Source organism: Haemaphysalis longicornis, unplaced genomic scaffold (genome assembly GCF_048455015.1).
Source record: "Haemaphysalis longicornis isolate Haplotype H1 unplaced genomic scaffold, Haemaphysalis longicornis Haplotype H1 scaffold_4, whole genome shotgun sequence".
Classification (NCBI taxonomy): domain Eukaryota; kingdom Metazoa; phylum Arthropoda; class Arachnida; order Ixodida; family Ixodidae; genus Haemaphysalis; species Haemaphysalis longicornis.
The window spans coordinates 33,309,854-33,334,348 of NW_027526361.1; the positions used below are offsets into that span (position 1 = coordinate 33,309,854).

The window sequence follows — 24,495 nt, forward strand, 5'->3', positions numbered from 1 at the left end:
TTCGAAAACTCAGATCCTCAGATTCATTTGGTTTGCACTAAAGCAAGGTTTGGATTTTTACTGATACTGGGAAATATTGCTTTTGACCCGCATAGAAAAAAATTGTAGTATTTTTTTTTTTTTTTTGCTACATTTTTGGTAAAGGGTGGTACTGTGGGGAACGGCACGAATTTCACAGTACCGAATTGAGCAGGTCACCTACAGCATCGCGTTAACCCTGATCAAACAGCGCGGCCTGTAGAGCTGCTAGCACAATGGCTGTGAATATTTCAGCGACGTGTTGCCATACTGACAACTCGATCTGCTATTCGGGCCTACCAAATAAGAGACCGTGTTGCGACACCCCTTCGTCGGGCTAACAGATAAAGAGGGCGGGTGCAACAGACCTTTGCAGAATCGCCTCTGAAGCACACACAATCCCCGCGTTAGAATACAATTGAAAACTTTTGGTACTGAATAGACGCATGAGATGATACACAAGAATGATTTGCGCTTGAAACATAACATTAAAATGGGTGTACAGGAGATCACCTTCAACATTTTTGCCATCTACTGGGCGATCATAAAAGCGTAAACGAACATTATCGCCCGTGAGGGTGCACACTGGAGCGGGTGACCGTGTACTGCGGAGCGAACCACTGGTGGACTACAGGCTACGGCGAATCCTCAGAGAATATTTCTCCCAATATAGCGGGCGGAACATTAAAGGCGCAGCCTCGTCTATTTTTCTCTGTCTTCGTGCAAAATTTAGTTGGGTTGCTCCTTGGAGAGAAGCGACGCCCGCATGTTCTCGGTCGCAAAGTGGACGATTCCAAGTGTACCGTCAGATAAGCTAAAAAATGCAAGAAATATTCTTCGTTCGAAAAAATTCTTAATAGCGGTAAATGTGTTCTATCCACTTATGTTTTCTTGGTACCATTTAATGTCCGCCAAGCCAGTGAGAGAAAATTCATTATTATCACGGCAAGAATTGAATGCATTACGGGCAAGAACAAAAAATGACCGCTTATCTGCTCGCTTCGCTGGAAATAACGTCTAAAGACGATAGACTCCTGCCACCCCTGCCACGTGACGTAATTTCACCTTATCTCTCTCTCGCCCCCCTCTCTTTTTGATTGATTTGAGTGATTGTAGGATTTAACGCGCCGACGCTATACAGGTGATGAGGCGCGTCATACTGGAGGGCTCCGGATTAATTTTGCCATCTCGGGATCTTTACCGTGCGCCGCAATCTCGAACGCCCGGGCGCTTTTGCTTTTCGCTTCCACCAGAAAAGTGGCCGCCGCGGCCGGGATTAAAACCCGCTTCCTCGTGCTCAGCAGCACAACGCCTTAGCCACTGAGCAACCATTGGCGGGTCCCGCCAACCTCTCACGCTGTTCCCCTCATGTGTCTGTCCTCATCTTGATGACCACAATGAAGGTTTGCCAAATTGAAATCAATATTTGAGCGTTCAAACTGCTTCCGTGCCATCTCTGCGCCTGACGCTTGAGCCAGGGGCCCAACGCTCGAGCCACGAATCCAAGGCTCGTGCACAAGCCTTTGTTGCATTTTTTTTTTTGCTAAAATATTTTGAACGCATTTTTAAAGCGAAGCTGAACTAGCCTGGTCGAGCTGAGTTTCGCTGTCACGAGCAATTTGACCTTCATTTGACCGCACCTGCGCCGTAGCCCTGGCAACGCTTCCCGTAACTCGCCGCGCTGAGCTCTGCCGCGCCGTCTCCGGCTTGGCGCGTGCGCTCTCCGCAGCTGGGTCACCGCCTAACCACGTGACTCGCCGCCCATCTGGCTAAAAGGAGCGCCGCGTCGGTGCTAGCTTGGACTCGCCTAGTCGATCCGCCTTGGACACGGATGAGAGCGAGCCGGTCCATCTTCTATGAGCGTTGCGCGGGAGCCGTAGGCTTTGAGCCGCCGTCGGCAAGCGGCGTCTGTCTATTTTCGTGTGGCTAACGATGCGCGTATTTCCCAACCATAAACACAGTGATGTCTAGCTACCGAGCTGGGCACAGCCGTCATACCTGGCTTAATGATGACTGTATACCTAGGTATACTAATTACAGCTAAATCAAAGGTTAACCAACTGAAACCAAGACTTCACCAGGCTAAACAATGCTTTCGCTTTGCATATCCAGAGTTAACTGAGCTAAGCCGCAGCCAATTCTTTTCTGTTTACCATGACAAAAATTGCGCCCACGTTTATTTTTAATTGAAAGTACCCTGAATGTACCAGTTATGTATTTGTTTGGCTTCGAATATCCTTAACATTTTCGTTTTGCTGAAAATTTTCTAAAAGGGTGATGTGCGCCTCCAGATTTAATCGCTTGGAAATGTTTTGCCGATATAAACACCTGGTTCAAGAGTAGTTATAACTTTCGGCCGGTTTGCCGAATCGACGGACAGACCGACAGACATAGAGACCGAAATCTTCGCGTTTAAGTAGCACAAGAAAGACTACCGTCTGCAGAAAGCACTAAACTCTCTGGATGAATCGTCTTACGTCCGTGCACGGGTGCTTCTTAGACGGTCGCCGCCAGAGGTAGTTGACGAAGGTGAACTCGAGCAGCGCCGCGAAGACGAACGAGGTGCAAGAGCCAATCCAAACGTCCATGGCCTTGATGTAGGAGACGGGCGGCAGGTTTCCCTGGATGCCGGCGCCCTTGGACGAGATGGTGAGCAGGGTGGTGACGCCCAGGGTGACGCGCGCTGGGATGGCGTCCACGTCGAGCCAAAAGGACACCCACGAAATGACGACAATGAGCGTGGTCGGAAGGTACGTCTGTACCATGTGGTACCCCAGGGACCGCTGGAGGTAGAAGTCAGCCTTGAGGCAGCTGTACTCGCCTGAAGGAGAAGAAGAAGGAAAAGAGGGACTGCTCAAGAAAATAGAATCATGTACTGGCATAATCAAGCAAAGAGTTCCGTGCTCATGATTCTGCGTGTTATGACCGGCAGTCTAGTTCATTACTCCCCAACCATACGGCGCACTGCCTCCCCTTTCGAGACAGGTCAGGGAACGTATTCGTTCGCGGCAACTTAAAACCTCCGTTTCAAACTGCGCAGAGGAGGAAGCTTGTTCAAATTCTGCATGCTTAGAAAATATTTCTGTTGCTAATCACTGATTTTATTTTGATTTGCTTTTGGTAGAGGGATATCTACGAGCGTTCGCCGCAGTTATATGGGACTTTATTATCGCTTTTATGACCCCAAGTCACCCATAATTGCAGATCCATCTCGAATTATGCGGCGTTGTATGACTATATTCCTCCAGGCACGTAAGTGTCCGCATGGAACCCACACTTTCGAACTATAAGAATATTTATGACGCAGTTGAGTTGCCTCATTTTTACCACTGCAACTGAACTAGTATATGCAGTGGCTCTCCTTTTCCGGTAAACCAACTCAACGCACCTATTACTCAGTTTCACATTGACAAACCTATTTGGGATTGTATTCTTTTTTACTTGTATGTATGCACATCCCCATTATTGAAAATTTACTGACCTATATACCAACTATCAGAAGCAGCGTCACTAATGCGACTTTTTTAAATGTAAAACGGCCCCGTGATTTTAAATCAAATTTTACGGAAGTACTGTTAAGGAAGCAACGCCACAAGGCGGCGTAAAATATCGATTCCAGAGAAGCTTCCGGCTTTCGACAAAATGTGCTTGGGATGCAAAAAAAAATCTTAACAATGCCCTTTTTCTTCATTGGAAGTGCGTCAAACACCGAAGAACCATCTTAAGCAATATATTTCTGTATAATTCAATTGTGGAAATGAGGCTGTAACACCAAAAAGCGTAAAAAAAAAATCGATGTCCGAGAGTCTGCGGGCCTTTGCAAGACAGCCGGATGTAAAGCGAAACATGTGCACCGTTTTGCTACATTGAAAGCGCTGAAGATACAGAAGAGCCCTGAACAGAGTACTTAAGGATAAATCAATCGGTAAATTAGATACACTCACTTGAGTGCCTGAGTGCGGGATTTTACTGGCTTAAGTGCGCGTGCGCGCGAGTGTGTCGCGTTCCGCGTCAGCCAGTCCGACATCTTCGCACATACTAACCGCATGACACGCAGTGGCACTCGAGCCAGGAAGGAGATGATTGTGTCCGCGGGCACTTTCATTGGACGGTATCGAATTTCGCATAGCGATTGTTGTCTTGGGACTAAATAACGTCAGCCACTTGTTTCGGAAAAGAACTATATCCGTGAAAATTCTGATCGAGATCAGGCTGACCGACAACATTAAAACAAATGTTCAGACTATTCTCCACGCCAAGAGAGTTTCAATTACGAGCCACAAGACAGATATTATTTTTCGCTAAACAGACGTTTGCCCTGCACCACAGACATGTAACGTGATCGGTAATGCGAGTGGACAGTACGGCCGCGGGTAACTGCGCAAACATCTTTCTTGACAAATAATGGACACAATTTCGTAACGGCAAAACCCTGGACGTGAACAAGATGATATGCATACACGATGGTGATGAGGGTGATCATAGATGCACAAAGGTGTTGGTGGAGGAGCAGTAGGTAAAAGCGCGGTATAATATAATATCAAGAGTAAGCCGGGAGGCCATAAAGTTACCAGAAAGGAGCGCAGATGTGAGCAGCCATAAAATAGTGCTCCCAGCTAACTCGGAGTGGTAATGTATGAGCGCAGTTTCACGCTGCTCCAGCGCGACGCCTTACAGACTGACCCCGGAGGGGCCGCGCTCTGGCCAAGCAGTTACGGAAAGGTTACTGAGCTTGACAGCAAAATGGTAGAAGTTCCCGGTGTGTGGTTTGAAACGAACCAGAGTCGTGTAGTGGTTAAATAATGGGGGCGCCTGGAATCCTGAATTTAAGACGTCCAGTGAAAGCTTCAAGCAGGTTCATAGCTTGCTGAGCAGTAGAGGGTGGCAGCATTTTTCCTAGTGGATATTTATGAAGTCAATGTTTTCCTTCATGTACCTACCAGAATCTCTCCACTAAATTATTCCTGGCTGAATGAAAACAAAAACTGGGTCTGAGGTTCTTTCGTCTTTTTTATAGTACCACGGCGTACGCGTATAGTGCTGTGAAGCATTATTACTTAACGCATGAGAGCAAGAAGGAAGAAAAACGCAGGACGAGCGCTAATGCCTTGTGTTTTTCTTACGTCCTGTTCTCTCTGAGCGCCCATAACGCCGCTCCTTGATCATAACTCTCGCCCTTACCACGGACTCTCCGAGAATAAATCCGACATTCATTTATCACATGCATTCATACGGCGTGGAAACCCCTCGGACAACATGAAGACTACCCGCGGGGAGTCCGAGACGAGTTCGAAGAACCCCAGAATTTCCCAACCGCAACTGCCAACAAGCCCACGTCGACGCTCTGGAGGGCACCGCTTTGCGTCTGCCGTTTTACTAAGCCTTAGCATTCAGTTTGGGGAATTTGAGCAGGAAAACCTGGAAGACGTCCATTTGTAACCACGCCCCTACACAGTCTTTGATCTATTTTCTGAGCGAGAACTTCATCTGGCACATTTTTGGCAAAAACTTCGTGAGTTCTAGTCCGAAAATGCCTCTTCTTGTTTCTTATTTTTGTTGTGTTTTCTTCATGCGCATGCTTCATGAAAGGTGTGGCCCTCTTCTTTTTGCAATATTGTCATTGCAGTTAATACAGAGCCATGATGACGGTGGCTAATGGTTTCCCCTTTGAATCAAGTGATGCCAAGTGCCATCGTTGGCAGGAGTAATTTAGTATATTGTTTTTCTTTTTTCAACTGGGCGCCATTTTGCGTTATTTACAAAGACAAACTTCGGTTAATAAGGCCTTGTAACCGTACAAAAGGAGGATCTACAGCCCATTTAGGACTGGATGGATACCTTAGCATTCGATTACTGAATTCTCGAGTATCTCTGTACCGTTTCCACGAATGGCACTACCCTTGTGCTGTAGCATAATCCTCCTTAAACAGGTCTCTGCATTCAATCAGCCAAATCGGGCTTGCGAAAACAATGCACCTCAGTGGATCCTCAATGTTCCGTTCTTAATTCGTCGTTTGCCTGCTTTATACACACTCATTGACGTTTTAGTCTCCTCGAAGGGTACTTATATCGACGTCGAGAGGGTTAGCGCCCTTATGCTCCATGCAACGGCCAATTCCGGGCAGGCGTGGCTTGTATCCGAATGAAGCGGCAGCTGGTTTTCATGCAAAATCACAGCGATAAGTTATTCTCATGTACTGACGCGTGAATGAGCAGGTCAGCAGCTCTAAGTAGCCTGACATCATGGCGAACCGGCTTATCAGAGACCAAACTGAACCCGCTATCAATCTGTACCAACGGAAGGGAAGCTGCGTTGCTGTTACTTCATCTTGCAATTTACCAATTACCAATAGAAAGCAGAAATCATTAGACATTACCAAAAGAAAATATTAGCAGTGAAAGAGTGCACACTTTTTTGTACATGCCGAATAATATTTTTAAAGAAATTTAATGTCTTTTTTTGTTAACCGGCTATGTTTCTTCTAATTTGTATGTCTGCCCGTTATTGTGAACTGGTTATGTCACTCTGTATGCTTGATATTGTTGTTGGTCCGTTTATTTGTCCCCCTCTCTGTGTCTGGTAAAAGGGGGCGCGAAGCATCCTTAATTTTACACTTCTTGTTCGGGCCTCCTTCAGAAGGTTCTTTCGAAAAATAAGATGATTTGATTTGATTTGATTTGATTCCTCCCTCAGAGTATATATTCCTTGTCCAGCAAGGGCTGGCCTTCTTTCGCTTGGTCGCAGCCATGATGTCTGTTTGGACGCACTGCGGGCGACGGCAAACATTGTAAACCACCCAGTTGTTTTAGTACATTTCTTTCGCAACCCACCCCAATGACATGCGTTAAAGCCCAGATGCAGCTTCGATTCGCATTGTACTGAAATGCGAAATCTCCTGTATACCGCCAACGCAATATAGCTGCAAGTACGATTCTTGGGTGATCGCTGAATGTGACTACTACACAGGGCAGGGCAGCGTAAGGAGGTAAACATATATCCAACTTTAATAGCTTCGCTACGAATACACGGACAGACACATAATAGGAGACAGGTTCTCACCTATGTGAAACTTTTCTTTGCACAGCGATGTGTTCACTTTCTCGATTTCAAACTGCGGCAGCTTGAGATTGTCAAACAGGACCACTGGTTGGCTATCTGACCACTTCAGCAGCAGTTCCTCGGTGGTTTTGGAAACTGCGATGTGGGGATGGGAAAAAATATCGCAATCGTGAGAAACAAACTACTTAATTTACCCCCTTATAGAACAATAATGAAAGACAAATGACTGTACGTACATGATGCAATCTCGATGCTACAAATTTGGGAATCCATGGGGTACCGGTATAGATCCATCATGCACGAAAATCTTAGTTTCAGCCTGTTGAAACAAAGACAACCCAAATTTTGAGCTAGTGGATAAGAACCATATTGTGCGCTTAATTAACATAAATGGAGGTGAAGAAAGTAGGACGAATTCTATTCAGCGTAAATTCCTGAAATAAAAAAATGTTGATAAACAACCTGTAGATGAACATTGTAACCGACACATCGCTGCCCTATGAACACTGTGACCTTATTCCCTTGGATACTTCTGAAGTGAGCGTGGAGCTTTGGTGCACTACAATCGCGGACCATAGCGTGGTTGACATAGTACCTAGTCGTAGTTGGAAGGAGATCGATATTTGGAATGGTACACTAGAATAGCTTAGATTAAAAATGTTACACTTAAGATTCCGCTCAACTGAGAAGAGTGTTGCAGCACAAGCGTAAAACAAACTATAAATTCTGCAACCGCACTCTTACAACTGTATGCACTGTAAATTTATTTGTCAGAATTGTAACTTTTGAATACATCTTTTTTAAATATAAGATACAATGCGCCCTCCTTGCTGAGTGAAGAGGACTGCGTTACTGTTTTGGAAGCGGGTGTTAGTGGTAGAAACTTCATTCTTTCAAAGACGGAACCATGATGGTTGGGCCCACGGGTTGGGCCTTTCTGTGCCTCTCCTTCCTCATCTCGTCAGGCGTCGTCGGCACCGTCGGACCACGCTATCCAGCGAGCAAGTTGCCCTGACAAGCAAGACATTGCTTGTCAGGGCAACTTTAGGGGAGAAAGGAGAAGGGATGGAAATTGATTGGAAACCGACAGGCGGCATTTAACAGGTACAAGCAAATGGTTATAGCGATGTCTTTGTGATTGTCGGCTCAGTCACTTTTCACTGTTTTGTGTGGGTAAAAATAAGCGTTCTGGTTTACGTTAGGACACGCATACGTCAGGAGTTACGCCATAGGTGGGTTCGGCGGTAATGGAAGTGCCCTTTGTTTTGCATGTGGTTGTGTTGGTGGTGCCGGTGTAAATGTAGGAAGTAACGCAGGAGGTGTGGGCGTCTTTTTCCTCCTCTTCCTTCTGAGCATCTCCAGGAAGCTAGCTGTTCCGTCAAACGCGTGCCCGCGTTCGTTGACCCGAAACAAGACGTCCTTGGGCTACACATAAGGCGCACCGCGGGGAAGTCTCGCTCATGTTAGCTCGCATGTCGTATGTATGCGACATACATGCGACAATGCTCGTCCTACGTCCTGCTCGAGTTCGTGTCCGCCACTGACGGAGCCCGTTATCTTCATCGTGTTTGTGGTGTTCATGACCGGTAGTCCCGTGGCGTTCGGGTCTAGCGGGTAGCTCTTTGTGCCGGGATTAAGGAAAGAACCACCTGTGCTGTACATGCCAAAAGAGCCTTGGCTCTGGCTTTTATTTCTTTTTTTTTTTTGCGAATGCCATCTTTGAAGTGAGTTTGGAAGGGAGGGCGCGTGGCCTATTGGACTGCAGGGTGGTCGATTTCGGGTAGCTCGTGCGCGAAAGAGCGGGAGCTGTGTGTGTGTGTGGGGGGGAGGGGGGGTGAGGGGGAAGACCTTCGGCCCGTTCTCGTGCTACTAGGGCGAGTGAACTGGCACTCTGTGATTGCACGAGCTCTTCCACCGTGTTGCGCCGGTCCAGTTGCAGCAGGCGGTAAGTTGCAAGGTGCGGGGCAGGAATGGTTTGTCCACCCTTCTGATTAGAGGCCCTGAGCTCGTCCAATCCCTGCACTGACGTGTATTTCTGTTAGAGTTGGGTTACTCGTTCATCTTTCGTGAGCCTTTTGTGCCTCCAACCGCAAGCATGAAGCCGTGTCGCGAGAATTAGGCCATTCTCAGTTGCGTAAAGTTGCGTCAAGTCTATGGCTTCCTGTGGATAGTCCTGCGTTGTTATAAATTCTTGGTTGACAATTTACTGAAAACAGCGGAGGAAAGACCAGCCATGACCCCATTAAAAAGCGTTGGCGATAGCACATGGCGCGCTCGCGTCCTGCCGGAGCGGTCTATCCCGTTTTCCTTAAGTACGAGAAGCGCCTCTTGGGTAGAGTGATTACGCTGTAACACGAACGGGGTACCCGCAAAGGTCGTTTTTATGGTGGTCGTTTCCAGGTAGCGTTGGAGTCTGTTCAGCACAGCATGCTTTAACAAGTTTTCACCCCCGCCGTCAGGGATATCGGTCAAACATTTGTAATGTAATGCAATAGCGGTGTCATCATGCGCCGGCTAGGTTCCCAATAATAATGCCCTGCATTTGGCCTCGACGGAGTTGAACTGCCAGTGGAGCCGGGGCCCGGAGGTGGTTCTCAGGGCTGGCAGCATGGAGAAACAGCATTATACTCGAACTCTCGATACAAGGTTACACGGTAATAATAGCGATAGACCACAGGGCTGTCGGCGTCGGCTAAGATTTCCTAAGAAGCTGCTTATGATCGCCAGCGGCTGGATGTCTGTTTTCTGTGCTGGCTAGCGTGGGTTTGCGGGCAATTAGGCTCGGCGGGCTCCATAAAGGTCGTAGTGGGACAGCTGCGGACATGGCCTAAAAAAGTCTTAGTCCTAGCAGCAGAAGGAAGGCACCCCCTTGTCTACTCCACCACACCTGGCGACGCTGCCAAGCATGCATGCGTCTCATTTAGGACGTCTACGATACAGTTGAGACCCGCATAGGCCTGCAGCGTCTTCACGGGTGGGAGGTTCGGGAGGTCCTTGACTACCGCATGCAGCGCTTGTTGAGGATGCGCATCACATGTAGAGAGGGCCACCAGACAAGCTGACGAAGAAGTGGAGGTCTACCGAGGTGAGGACGCGCTACAAGAGGATGTGCCCTACCCGGCTGTGCCATGGGAAGACGACGACGGAAGGGGTGACGACGATTGCTACCTAATAAAACACTCTCCATACTTTCATTGTTTTTGCTTTACAGTACCATCCAAAACGGCTTTGCACTGCAGAGGTCCGGCTGCTCCCTCTCTCCTGGGGTCCGCTGTCAGTGTGGGGAGAAGCTACTCCGACCCCCAGCTCTGCTGTTTCTAAAGCCTTGCACCACTAGTGCAAGCTGCACCAATTTCTTCGGTGTAGGCTCGTTGTGTCAGCGCCCTAATATTTCGTGCGGGTGCGTCACGCGAAGTGCAGCGATTGGGGGAAACATGCTGTGGTCTTTCTAAGCTATGTGTCAGGGAGACATTGAGCTTGAAAGTCAACATGATTCACCGGCAGCACGTTTGGAAGAGTAATATTGGTGCTTCCGAACTGGCGCTCAAAGAATATTGGCGCTCAATTTGCGGGATCGCTTTTCTACGAACAGTGGAATTTCAAAACCATGAACTCAAAAGTCCGGATGCCCTCGGAGCACTGTTGTGACAGGAATATTGGAACTGCCGAACTTGAGTTCAATGTGCGAGATTGCTTCACCAAGAGAATTACATTCCACTTCAGAGCGCCGCATACTGAGACACGAATTTTCCCTCCAAAGAAACCCGAACGCCTGCGGCATGTTTAAATGAAGGGCGCTTTGAATTTTCGAGGGTCAAAGACATAAAAAAGAACCGGATAGAAATACTGAAAGCGGCGCTAGCCCGCAGCACAACATCAAGCCTTACTGAAGTATTGCCAGAGAAACCCAAGCCCAACGCAGTTTTTGATACAAAAAGCGTTTGCGAGAATTCGATAGTGCAAATAACTCTTTTCAGATGCGGTTCCTCGAAAAACAATTTGGATGTAGTTTTTTGTTGTTGATAGCCTGTTACCTTGGAATGATTTAAGGCTATTACCAGCCACGTGTAAGGAGGGTTTCGAAGCAGGGTTTCAAAAATATTTAAGCTGTCTAAACGTCGCCATATGGTACCTATGCCGCCACAACGCCGTTGAATGATCCCGCACCCGCACTAAATTCCCGCGTTACCAAAATGAACAGTCCTATGTCAGTTTCCTGTTCCTTCACGTAAAAGAGGGCGCTCGAGCACCAAAAATGGCCGTACACCAAAGAGAAACATCGTTTTGCAACAGTTATTGGCATGACAGCTGGCAGGTATATATCGCTTACCGCAGCATGTAAAGAATTTCTCCCGTCGGGTTTATTCGCACGAGAACATTTGGGACGGTTACGTATTGGAACTCTGCGTGCTTGGCGTTGGCAAAGAACACCTCGGGCTTCCATATCATCTGGACGAGCTTCGGATCGTTGAGATCGAGTGGGCGGGACAGAGTGGATTTCCTTAGCCGCTCATCAATCCACGTCTGCCGGAAGTACAGGTCCACCTCGTAGTCCTGCAGACGAGAAAGAAATCAATACTTTGTATATCAAGCGGAAGTATTTAAATAATAAAAGTAAACTAGGCAAGAAAAAGCCTCATCAGGCTTGCAAATATGGTAAAAATAATATGTGAAGCATACGGCGCGTGGAACTACAGCTTGTACATAGTAGGGAATTCGTAACCGAAGTATTTTACATATAAAACAAACGCAGCCACTGCTATAAGTGACGTTTTTTTTATTCTATGCCACACAGAAGCCTGCACTGATTATGGTTTTACACAAACACGCACACGTACATGCACACGCGCTCACACGCACATGCACACACACACACGCACACGCGCACGCACACGCACACGCACGCATGGCACGCGCGCACCCACACGCATACAAACGCGCACACACACATTCACGTTTACGCGCGTACGCACGCACAGGCACAGGCACAGGCACTCGTACACGCACACGCAAGCACGCACACGCACGCACACGCACGCACACGCACGAACACGCACATGCACACGCACAAGCATGCATGCACGCACACCCACGCGCACACGCGAACACACACGCACACGCAGCACGCGCGCACACACACGCACACACACACACGCACACACACGCACACGCAGCACGCGCGCACCGGCATAGCCACAGGCACAGGCACAGGCACACGTACACGCACAGGCGCAGGCACATGCACAGGCACATGCACAGGCACACGCGCGCGCACACGCGCACGCACATGCACACGCACACGCACACGCACACGCACACACACGCGCACACGCAAACGCACGTACGCACGCGCGCCCACACACGCGCACACACGCAGACACACGCCCGTGCACGCCCGCGCACACACTCGCCCGCGCACGCGCGCACGCACAGGCACAGGCACACGCGCACTTACACGCACACACACCCACGCGCGTGCTCACAGACGTGCGTGCGCACACACGCACACACACGCACTCGCGCGCGCGCACTCGCACACGCCCACGCGCACGCACATGCACACGCACATGCACACGCATATGCGCACGCATATGCACACGCGCACGTGCAGATATCGAAGTTTAAATGAAAAATGTGTTGTGTCGTGTAGCAATCGCTAACCACGATCTACTGGTCCTGACAGAAAGTTGCCCTTCTTTCTCTAATGGCGAGACTAAACAAAGAGGGATTTTATGATTCTTCTTAGGATTACAAGCGTCGAGGTTACACCTTGGCTCGAAGGTGCTTCGTAGTCGGGGCCTCTGGATTAATTTTGATCACCTGGGTATCTTAAGCATGCACCGAGCTCTCGACAAACGGGCGTTTTTCCTTTTCCTTTCCATGGGAAAAGCTGCCACCGTGGTCGGATTCAAACCCGCGTGCGATATTTTAGGGCATTGACTCCTTAAATGTTGAAAATAAAGATAATGGGTAGGTGACTGAATTCGTTTTTGCGTAGCAAACCCTACACGAATTTTTCCCTAGGAATTGCAATTGCAATTTTCTTAAACAAACCCCGAAAGCTTTAGGAAGACACTTCACGGAAGCCTGCTTTCCTCATTTCAAGCTTTGCATGACCCCTCCATCCAGGTGAGCCAATCCAGCAGCCTTATAGTCTAGCGCTGCAACAGAGAGCTTTCTGCAACAAAAAATACAGTGCTGAAGGCAGGTTAAGACAAAGTAAAGCTTACCAAGTTTACAATATTTCGAGCACCTTAGCTGAATTAGGGGCTCTCATGCCCTCGCGATTTGAGCAGTTCGTGAGTTCTCGAGTTTCACACTAGATTTAGGTTCTTCCGAATTACTGCTTACAGGCGGAACTCCCTGCCCAATTTTTTATTCAGCATATCTAGCTCCCACTGCTACGTACATGACGAAGAAATTTCGCCGCGGGCGAAGGAATTTGCACGAGTCGAGTTAATTAAACAGCGACCCTCTCCACATCGAACGCATCCTTAGCTTACCCTGTTTGTTAACGCTGAGTCAATTCAGATATGCTCACCCAAAAATGTACCTTACTCATTCGCATCAATACATTCAACTGCAAAGCTTAGCCGGTAATTAAAGCGCAAACAGCGCTAAGTCGAGAAAATGCGAAGGATGGGCCAGGAACGAGAGCGCTGGCGTCATCTTTGTTCTTTCTGGGTCAGTGGCGCGGTTTCTTCGTCGTACTTAGCTTCACCAACTCACCCAAGCTTCCACCATCAACCAGAAACTAAGTTTTTGCCAGCACCTGTAGAGTAAGACTCTGCTGTAAGTGGTTCCGCGCTACTGCAGGTTTCGTTTGCAATGAAGAGAAATCACGTGTCACGTAATGTCGCGTGGTTTCTAATGTAGGTGACTTTGGAAGTGAGCCAAGATTCCGTGTTATGAAATTTATTCCGCTAGGATCCGAGATAGCTTATTCATAAATAGTCCTGCTTTAACTGAAATAGACCAGAAACAGGCTCATCATGCGCCAGTAATTGGGAAAGAAGGCGGGCCACTTGGTACATATCTTAGCAGAAAGCAGCGCGGAAAAACATGACGACAGAAGAGCACGCGGACACAGCGCTGGTGTCCGTGTGCTCTTTTCCCATCGTGTTTTTAACACGAAAGTGTATTATTTCCGGATACACCAAGATTTCGCGGACGTCAAATCCGCCCCGGAAGTGACGCCAGTACAACGAAACAAGCGGCCTGTAAAGGGTGCACCCCTGCACACACGGTCTCCTTGCGGGGACGCAACCTTTAGCACCAAAGAGTACGTTATACTTAGGGGTGTTCGTTTACGGGTTGTTTTATTTTAACACGAAAGTGTTTTATGCCGCGATACTCCAAGATTTCACTGACGTCATATCCGTCACGGAAACGACACCAGCAAACTTTTACCGAAGAGATCCGCCAGCAGGACGTCGCTCGCCAAGCGCACCCACAAGACAGCCGCCAACCCGCAGGTCATGCTCAGCTGCAGATTTCGCTGCACATTTCACTTTCGTGTTTTAATGATTCCTATGACAGAGGAACCAGCCACAGTTGTTTTCGCTCTGTTTCACGGTCAGAGGCGTTGTTTGTCTGGAAATCACGGTTACATAGCAGCACTACTAGAGATCCTTTACTAGAAAAAGCAGACCAGTGGTCCCAATAGAAGAAAGGGAGAGAGGTAGGGAGACGACTGCAAGCGAAAGAGATAAAGTGAGAGAGTAGAAGGTAGTATTTGCAAATAGAGTTAACCTTTGTTCATTCTGGGTGTTAGCCCGTACTACAACAAGTGTGAGGGTGAGTCTTCAGGCTGTGCGCCAACTCCTATTTCAAAGCCCTCAGTGATTGGGCCAACATTCATCCCGGCCAGCGTATTGATCTACAACCAATCTGGAATCGGAAGCGCTCAATCAACGCCCGAACCTCTGGGGTCGGAATTAGTGCCGAAATGACGACAACTAAATCAACATAAACGAGACGCACTCATTAAGGCACGCGTGGGGGTGTACTTGTCCCTGGAGTGGAGCATCGTCGATCACGAATGGCGTCGTGCTCTTCAAACGACTCGAATTCGGGCGGTGCTCGACAGTCCAGATAAAAGCCCACATTGCGTTTCTCGGCGACGTGCTCCAACGGCTTTACTTTGAAAAAAAAAAAAAGTTTTCGGGCAGACACAAAAAAATAGAAACCGAAGAGTAAAAGTCAAACATTCGCTTTGTGAAGGAAAACATATCTTTCGCAGTTTCGAACGAACAGCTGCCTTCCAAAAGCAGTGTATTTACAGAAGGATTACCGTCGGGCAAAGTCCTTTTGGCCGTACGTGGAAATTGCCGTAAGGCGGGAAGCTTGGTGCTAGTGTCTGATGAAGCACCAAGCTGTTGCGCTTGTGCGCGTGCTCTGAAAAATGCACGGCCTGCGTCGCTTGCCCTAGGAAGGAGTAATGCCTTATTTGTGTAGCGGTACTAATGCGCAACCACTTAGGGAAGCGGAAATTTGGACGCCACTGGTTTGTTTTTTGTTAGCCCAAAAGGAAAGTCTGGTGCAGGATAGGTGGAGGAACTGGCTCTAAGAACAGTTAGTCTTGGCCATGAAGGCCCATTTTTCATCAGTGAGTAATTTGTTCTTAACGTGCTTAAGCTCTGTTGTGTAAGGTGGCATTGTTCGGAGAAATGGCGCTAGTTCGCTTGAGTTATGTGGGGCAAATGCAACGCGAACGCAATATTACATAGCAGATTAACAAAGATTCATGACTTAGTCCAGGAGAGGCAAAATGAACACGCGACTCCTTTGCAACAATATTTTTTTTTGCTCCTAACGGAGCAGAACAATACATTTTCAACTACATCCTAATATGGCATCGAGAAGACAACATGGTCAATTTTGTATCTTGGGCTCCGCATGTTTTGTCCCTGTTTCGCGTGCCCGTACATTAGAAATAGAGAAAAGGGGGGAGGGGGGTCATTTGTACTTTTTAGCGACAATTATACTTTAGCAAAACTAGTTTTGTCAGTCGTTATCCAAATATTTCCGGTCAGCAAATGCCATCAGAAGCTGTTATGTTCACGTGCCCTCCTTCTTGCGGAGACAATCTTCCCCTTGAAGGACGTTTCTCCGAACTTTAAAGAACTTCAGGTGGTTTTAAATATTTCGTCACCTTCCACTACGACGTGATTCCTCACAGACTAGTGATGTTACTAGTAGTGATGTTACTACTACCTTTTTTGCTGGAGGAGCACACTTGCTGAAGTCTTCAAAGGTGGGGTTCAATATATCGTCATAGGGACACAATCACTGGACCTAATCTCTGAAAAGCTGGCGAATAGCTTAAGAGACAAGAGATAAAATGGTAGCCAAAGAAACAGCGAAGACCTTTACAAGCACCATACTTAATGAAATGTATACTGAATTAAATTTATAGGGGTCTGGTATTCTTATCCCGGTTACTGTGCGAAATAATAAAAAAAATATTATTGTTTTCGCGACATGACCATGGCCGGTTTTCAAATACCCATCTGACATTTCATACCAGAACCTTCAGGTACTGAAGAATTTGATGGTTAGCTTCGATGAGATGTGCTTCATTCATTTGGCCTTCTTTAGGAATTAAGGGATATGTGTTAATCGACCAGATTTAGGGGAAATCCCCAAGGTGGAGTAAGTTCCTGCGAAGAAAAATTTCCTTGTAGCCGTACGACTGCATAGAGGTGGATTTCGAATTTTCCTTCGCATAAACTTGCTCCACTTTGGGGATTTCCCTTGAATCCAGTCGATTAACACCTGTCCTTCACTTCGAGTTGTTGTTAAATTCGCTCTCGCGCTACAAATGACTAGTCTCCTGGTTAGCTCAATTGGTAGAGTGACTGCTTCGGTTAAACAGTGGTCCCGGGTTCGAATCCTGGGCCAGGACAAATTTTTCTTCAGCTGCAAAGTTTCTGAGAAAGCTGTATAGCTTTCCTTTGTAGCCGTACGGCTGCATAGAGGTGGATGTCAAATTTTCCTTCGCAGGAATTAAGGGAGGAAGCTCTGAAGTAGGCATCACCGGTTCTCGAAGCAAAAAAAAAATGTCATTAGTTAGTACGTATTACTTGGCAACCGTGCGAACCTCCATCGCTCCAAGTGACACCGACAATGGCACAAATTTTGCGAAACTTACCATGTTCGACGGGTTTATCGATCCAAAACTCCGGATGTAAATTTCACAAGAGACGATGGTGGGGATTCCTGCGAAGCAACCGGAAGAAAAAAAAAACAAGAAAGCAGAAAGGGGAGTCAGTGTGAGTGATTCGATCCTTCGGGAAGAGGTAATTATTAGACTGGGTGGCACCGTAAGGCAGTGGTAATCCCACTCACCGAGATGACTGCTTGGCAGGGCCCTTCGATCGTAGTTCTTGAGCAGTTCATCCACAATGTCGAGGTCATCCGCTTTTGAAGGAATAGCCCTGCGAAGTAGAAAACGTAGATATTTCGATTCAACCTTTCGATGCGGTACCATTTTTTTCTATTATGGTGCTCTTTTTATTCAGTTTGTTAGGAATCAATATTATTCCCTTGCCGCACAAAAAAAGGAGGGGTGCCGTCGATTGTTCAGCGAGTCATTTAGTAGCCCCTGGCAATAAGGCTTGTGCTTGCTCTGTCTTGCTGTCCCATGCTTCAACTGCTGATTTAACGTCGATTTCCTTGAAGACAACGCGATGTGCGAAGAAATAGATTTCTGGTAACATAGTTTTCATATCTTTAGAAGGCCACTCCGCTGAAGTAGTTAAGGCAACCTCGCTACGTCGTACATTATTTTTACGACTACTCCTGCTACCACATTTGTTACTGTAACAGTCATGCTTTGATAATTACACTAGATTAGATGCTCGTAAACGCATTTATATTTTACGGGCTTATCATTGCGTAACATGTGGCCATCCTTTAAATGTGACATGTTTTCTGTCATTTTAAAGGATACAAAAAAATTTCACTATTCGATTATTTTTGGCCCTAACACGAACGTTTTTCGATAATAGAGCGAACCGATTTAATCTCGTCACGGAGTTGGTGGAAAATTTGTGGAGCTAACCAACGAGGCCACCGCGTCAATAAATTCGATTTTAAAATCTAGGGTCTAAACCGACGCATGGAGCGATGGCTTCTTGATTTGCCCCTCAGAAAAATTGCCCGGCAGCTGATCGACCATATAGTGTGTTTTTTTTATATATACGGCTCGGTTTTTTTTATCTTTGCCAGAAACTGGATTGATTCAGCGTTTAGCACTTCTTTACTTAAAAAAAAGAAGAAAAGAAAGAGACGCAGATGCGGGAAGCGAAGGAATCATCTTTTGGCAGTTAAGTTTCTGTTGACTACGGCAAAAAACATGAAACGAGTTCCAGTGACCGATATTCGTTAGGCTTTTAAGGCGAAAGGCTTAGCTCTCTATGTTTCACGGGACAATTTTAGGCACGGAATTCTGTATGGAAAATCGATTGTACAAAAAATCTGAGTGCGAGCCGAAGCAAGCGCGCCGGCAAATGGAGACCATATCCCTCGGCGCGTGAGCTCAGAGCTTCATTCTACATCGCTACGGGCAACGACGCACCAGGCCCTTGTCGAAGGCGGGGAAGACCGAAAACGTACGCCACGGCGGTAGAGGTTAGAACCGCTCGAAACGCCGCTCGTCATTACCTCCGTCTGGAGGAAGCGGCTATGGGGGAATTTTCGGCAGCGGCCCGACGAGAGCAACAGGAACGTTCAAGTTCAACAGCAGGACAAGAAAAGGTATTTGACCTTCACACTCCTAAATATGTTCTAAGCATCCTTTGTAACTTCTCGAAATGGGTCATAATAGCGAATACCCAAGTCTTCGCGAGCATTCCGACTTTGCACTGCCTGAGCAACGACTACAACCGAATGCACTCTATGAAGCGCTTTATAGAATGTAAATTCCAATTTCTAACGGTGACAAATTCTTCCTTCCTCGGGGTTCTTTCTGAACAAATTACTGCACCAACTGTCTTGGTGACCAAAAAAAGGTAAGCATCAAAGCTGATAATTGCATAAAAAAAATTCCGTCGTTTTTGTGCTTACCCCCTGTGGTGGCTAACTGATGGGCATGGCGTGGCCCTGACCAAGGCCGTTGCTTAGATCATCGCATACTGCTGTAGTTTTTGTGGTTGAAACGGAAAACGGTTCAACTCAATGGAACACAGTGCATAACAGAAATATATGGGACGAGGGATTCGGTAAGAGCGCACATCAAAGATGCAGTCCTAATTGCCAGTGCTATTGGCTACTTTAAGCTGCTTTATAGCGTTGTCATTTTTTGTATCATACAGGAATAAAGAAACCAAAGTAGAGAAAAAATCCGGGGTGATCGGAAGCGGGAATCGAACGCACGACCTCCTCATAACCCTTGCGGTTCGCTACCAACTGTGCTATACCGCCGGCGGATTTCCCCTCGACTTCAGCGGGGCTTATATTTAGGGAGGTTCCGAGACCGGTCAACTAGTTCCACCCCAGCGAGAACGGAGCTAGTTGACCGGATCAGAAATCTGGAATGTATGCCAGATTGGAATTCTCGGCAGAAGTGATAGTACAGTAGCGGGAGAGCTCTTGGAAGCGTTCTTTATTAAGAAAAAAAGGGGACAAGTGTGCAGCGACATATCCTTGCTTTTGCGTGCCACAGAGTTTGAATTTTCGGAAACGTCACTTTGATTGTGCCCATCATCTGTTTGGTGATTTCCATGCAGTGTATTCCAGTGCGTATGCTCCTAGTGATACATGTGTAAATACGAGACGATGTTTCAATAAATGTTAGTTGCAAGTGAGCGCTTGTCCCGTCGTTCTTCATTGGTGTGGTTGTCATCATTGGTGCGGTTGTCATCATCATAATCATAACGCACCAACTTGCCCAACAGTTTTGTTTAATAAACGACAGGAATTTCGCCATTTTTGGGCATCATTTCGTCGCGCGCAGTATGGACAATACCTGTAAGAGGCCGCCCGAACGCCGGCGGCCAACGTTCAGGGTTGCTTTAGTTAATCGGTTTGAACTTGTGTTATACCTTTACTTTGATGAGTACGTGGGAGTAGTGAGAGGGTGGATCACGTGATTGTTTGTGTACAAATCTTCGGGTTTTGTGATGTAATGTAACGACACGTTCCAATGTTCAATGTGGAACTGGAACGCGTTTCTTTCGTAATAAAGAACCTTGTAACGGGAACTCGTTTCAGAAGTTTGGAGGAACGAAGAACGAGCTTTCGTCCCTCTTTTAGAGGAACGGGTACAACATTGATATATATATATATATATATATATATATATATATATATATATATATATATATATATATATATATATATATATATATATATATATATATATATATATATATATATATACATACATTATAACGATTGCGAAGAAATGTACTGAGTGTTAAGGAATCCTCATTAAGAGCAGTTTAACAAACAATTTTGAATGTCCTCCCTTGATCAATGATGTGCGACTTCAATATAAGCGTCATTCCGCAATTTTAATCAGTGAGGTATCAGCGAAACCTTTAGATTCCTCCAGAGGTGGCGGTTTTTATTATGTGAACTAACAGTTACATTAATAGCCATCTGCTTTTGACCATAGTTCTGCTTCAAGACTGTTGCGTTAGGTAATACTATACAATTTGCGCGGGTACGACTGAGCGAATATTTTCACTGCGGGTCTTAGAAGGCGGTCTGAGTGCCCTTCAAAAGGTTCCGTCGTAAGACCCAGTGATTCCGGACGTGCAATCGTTGTTGCGAAAGCGCTCGTCAGGAATTTTCCCGACTCCAATCTCGACGGAGCCGCGCTACTGCAATTACGCCGCTTGTAAGCTGGCGCGGGCACCTCTAGTAAAAGAAAACCGAGCAGCGGCCCAAAAGAAAGAAATACTAAAATAATATTTTTCTGTCAGTCTTGGGTCGTTTCTTCTGGATCTGTTTTCTGCGCCAGCCGGAGCAAGAAGTTCAGATACAAACCGATCACTTTTAAATGGAGGCAAATGACGTCATGCCTCCCTTCGCTATTGTATGGTTGAGCGGAAGATTTTGGGCTTTTAGGCCTGCATCACTTCCCACGCAAGCACGGCCGCAATCACCTCAATTAATGAAAAGTGAAAACACGTACTTTTCCCACAGCGGGAGATATACTTCCAGAAAAGTGAAAGACAACCACCATGAAGGAGTTGATCATAATGAACAAAAGAAAAGTCTAATGAACTTCCGAATTTTTGAAATAGTCATCGTTTGAAGCGGCATGACTTCCATGACGAGCTCGTTTCGACGGAAAACTCACCCCTCGCGGTGGCTCGATGGCTAAGGCGTTGCACTAATGAGCACGAGGTCGCGGGTTCGATTCCTGGCCGCGGCGGCCGCTTTTCTGATGGAGGCGGAAAGCAAAAACGCTCGTGTGTAAGAGATTTCGACGCACGTTAAAGATCCCCAGGTGGTCGAAATTAATCCGGAGCCCTCTACTACGGCGCGCCTCATCGCGTGCGTTGCGTCTGCGCGTTAAACCCTACAATCAATCGACGGAAAACTCGACGGTTCATTGAGTAAAGGCATGAGGAGAAATAGCAACAAAGTGTGAAATATCACGCCTTTCGTAGTACACATTGTGTACATTGCACGCACACGTATCCTGATTAAGTTGCACCCCGCACTACGTAAGGATGGTTAAAGAAAAACTGTTAGGTGTTAAAGGTGGTGTTAAAGGAAGTAACACATTTCGTTCTTACAATAGCGTAAATAAAGACAATTTGTCCGTGTTCGGAAATATCAAAAAATTACAAAAATAAAAAAACAATTGCAAAAATAATCTGACAGAATGAGAAATATGCATCTAATACATCTCCTCAAAATACCGAAGACAACTAAGCAAAACAAGTCTGTAAAAAGAAAACGTTAGAGATACAAATAAAAAATAGCGATAATTGGCCAACCCTGCCTTGCATCATAGGAAAAAAACATAATTAGCGAAATAAAGGCATGTTAAATTTACGTTTACATCATTGGCGAACAGAAACAAAAGTAAACTTAAAAATATTTACATAATACAACGTCTTTCGCTACTCATAGCCATATTGGGCTATAACTGGCACTCTAGACAAGTGGCATAAGATTTCTCTCATTAGTGAAGAATTCTCTAAATTTCAGCAGATTTTCTGCATGAATTTGGAACATAAAACGAAGCGTACATTCACCACTACAACCACGAATCAAAGAATCAGTCAAAGCATTTGCAGCGCCAGGAACAAAGCGCTCAAAAAAAAAAATTACACCATCTTCCCGTGGGGAACCCTGATGAGGATGCTAAGCATCATGCGGGTTCCACGTGGTTCCATTGTGTTGCCGTTATGTTGAGTGATCTGGTGTTTAGTAGCGCCAGAGGGAATTCTGTGTCCGGGTCCACACCGGTGGCAACTGTTGTGCTACGGTGAGTAGGCGGTGGCTCTCGAGGCGCCGAAACTCGTCCATCATGTTCTTGTCGATGTTGTCGTCTCTGTGGTAAAATCGGTAGTCTCCGTCAGCGTTGCTGAGGTAAAGGTTGTTGACGGTGGTGCACCAGCTGAGAGCAACGTACACGCCCTCCTCTTCGCAGCTTTGTTTTCTTCTCCTTCTTTTTCTTCAGCGGTTCCCCTACGGGAAGATGACGACGGTGGTTGATAGCGAATCTATCTCGTGATGGAATCTTTGTTTGGCCAATCCCTAGGGACATCCTGTCACAATCATCATCAGACGCGCTGCGGACGGGCACGAAGGCGAGACATCCCCCCGAGCTAGAGATGCTTCGCATCTAAAAAAAGAAAGAAAAGAAACGGTAAGGACCATTTTATTGGCCGAAAAGCTGGCGACTGATGATTTTTTTTTTGGGTGTGGGGCGGGGTGGGCAAATAAAAATCATTATCGACTGCAATGAACTGTTAGTGAGCTGTTTGAGGATCAGCTAAAAGAATGTAACCCATGGTGGCTTCCAGAAAATGACGTGTCACCAACACAATGTTTCACCCCACAAATCGGCTGTCGAACATCTCCAGTTGTATGAATTAGGATATCAACCTTTCTCTCCGGCTCCCCCCAATATTATCATGATTTGTCAATGTATAATTTTTCTGTTCGCAAAACTTGAAAACCTGGCTCGGCGGAAAAAAGTCTAGTGAAGCCGCCAGCACCGTCGCCAATGTGTGTTTTGGTGCAATTTACAATTCCTTTTTTTTTTTTTGTGACGACATTAAAACAATTTTCAGCTCAGTGAACGATTGTGTAGCCATCAACAGTGATTTATTTTCTTTAAAAAAGGCGTTAATTTGTAGTTTCACCACATTTATCCGGCAGCTGTTGTAGGTACCAAATATGTCACTTACAAGCAGTCCTCTGGATGAACAAATTTATGTTCTTTTGTGAAAGAACTTGATGCCCTATTCTAGATTTCGTGGATTTTCTCTAAATTAGCAAGTTTTTACGCGATGTGTTTTCGGGTAGGCTCGCAGTTGTGTTTTGTGCGGACAAATTGTGATGAGTGCACTCGCGGTTTTGGCGTTTGATGACGTTCAATAACCCTAGTTCTTAGATCTACATGGTTTCTGTGTTCGCTTTGTAGCGTATTGATGGTTAACATTGAAAAACAAGGTGAACGGTACAACAGAAAGTTGTTTCAGTGGTAAAACTCAGTTGTTAAAACTTAGTGTAAAAGTATAAAAGGCATAACAGTGAATTGCTCTTCTCCGTCACTAGTAGCCTAGTTCACAATGCAGCTTGCTGCAGCTGGATATCAACGCCTTTTGTTCTAGACAGTTCGGTACTTTATTGACACATCACTTTCGAAGTGACGCTACCGGTAGTATTTGAAGCCAAACGTCTCTCTTGAAAGATGAAACGATTTTGTAAAACATGTCTAATCTAAGAGTTCTTGTCACTAAGGTGCTGAGTTCGGTCGTTGTCCCTGTTTTCAAAGAAGGACCCGAAAAACAGAAAAAAAGGAAAACAACTGAAAAATAATACAAACCAAGCTGAGTAGGCTTTGTTTAAATTAAACCCGAGTTCGGAAGTACTGACTTTGCATGCAGTTTTCCTTTTCTCATAAGCAAAGAGGCTAAGGAACAAAAAGAAAGCGAGCAGTCAGAAAACATTCAATGAACTCTCTTACACAAGGCTGAACTGTTTATCATATATACGAGAACTCGAATCTGTTTACCTCGAGTTGCCTAGTACGTTCAACCTCTTCTCTCTCCTGGTTCATGCTAGGATGCTTCGAGGTATCCAAACCTTCTAAGCGTCTTACTGCAGTTACAATTACCTTAAGGTCCGCCGGCTAAAAACACCAGGACAGCCTCGCATTCCGCTTCACCATGCGTGAAACAACATTTGGGTGAGATCCACGAAAAAGAACATAAATGCGAGGC

At 46.3% G+C, this 24,495-nt stretch overlaps 1 protein-coding gene and 1 long non-coding RNA gene across 2 annotated transcripts in view; one reads left to right on the top strand and one right to left on the bottom strand.

Moving 5' to 3' along the window:
• LOC144178485 (uncharacterized) overlaps nt 1-24,495 on the top strand; it is a 61,153-nt gene that overhangs the window by 34,526 nt on the left and 2,132 nt on the right. Inside the window, exon 2 of the long non-coding RNA XR_013324019.1 lies at nt 22,806-22,913. This is a non-coding gene — a long non-coding RNA (uncharacterized LOC144178485). The remainder of the gene's footprint in view (nt 1-22,805; nt 22,914-24,495) is intronic.
• The window catches only part of LOC144178484 (glutamate-gated chloride channel-like), a 109,181-nt gene that overhangs the window by 12,705 nt on the left and 71,981 nt on the right, over nt 1-24,495 (bottom strand). The window contains exons 2-7 of the mRNA XM_077706385.1: nt 17,429-17,517; nt 17,232-17,299; nt 11,409-11,632; nt 7,315-7,397; nt 7,079-7,213; nt 2,496-2,839 (exon numbers count right to left, since the gene is read on the bottom strand). Of these exons, the coding sequence (XP_077562511.1) occupies nt 2,496-2,839; nt 7,079-7,213; nt 7,315-7,397; nt 11,409-11,632; nt 17,232-17,299; nt 17,429-17,517 (943 nt within the window). The remainder of the gene's footprint in view (nt 1-2,495; nt 2,840-7,078; nt 7,214-7,314; nt 7,398-11,408; nt 11,633-17,231; nt 17,300-17,428; nt 17,518-24,495) is intronic.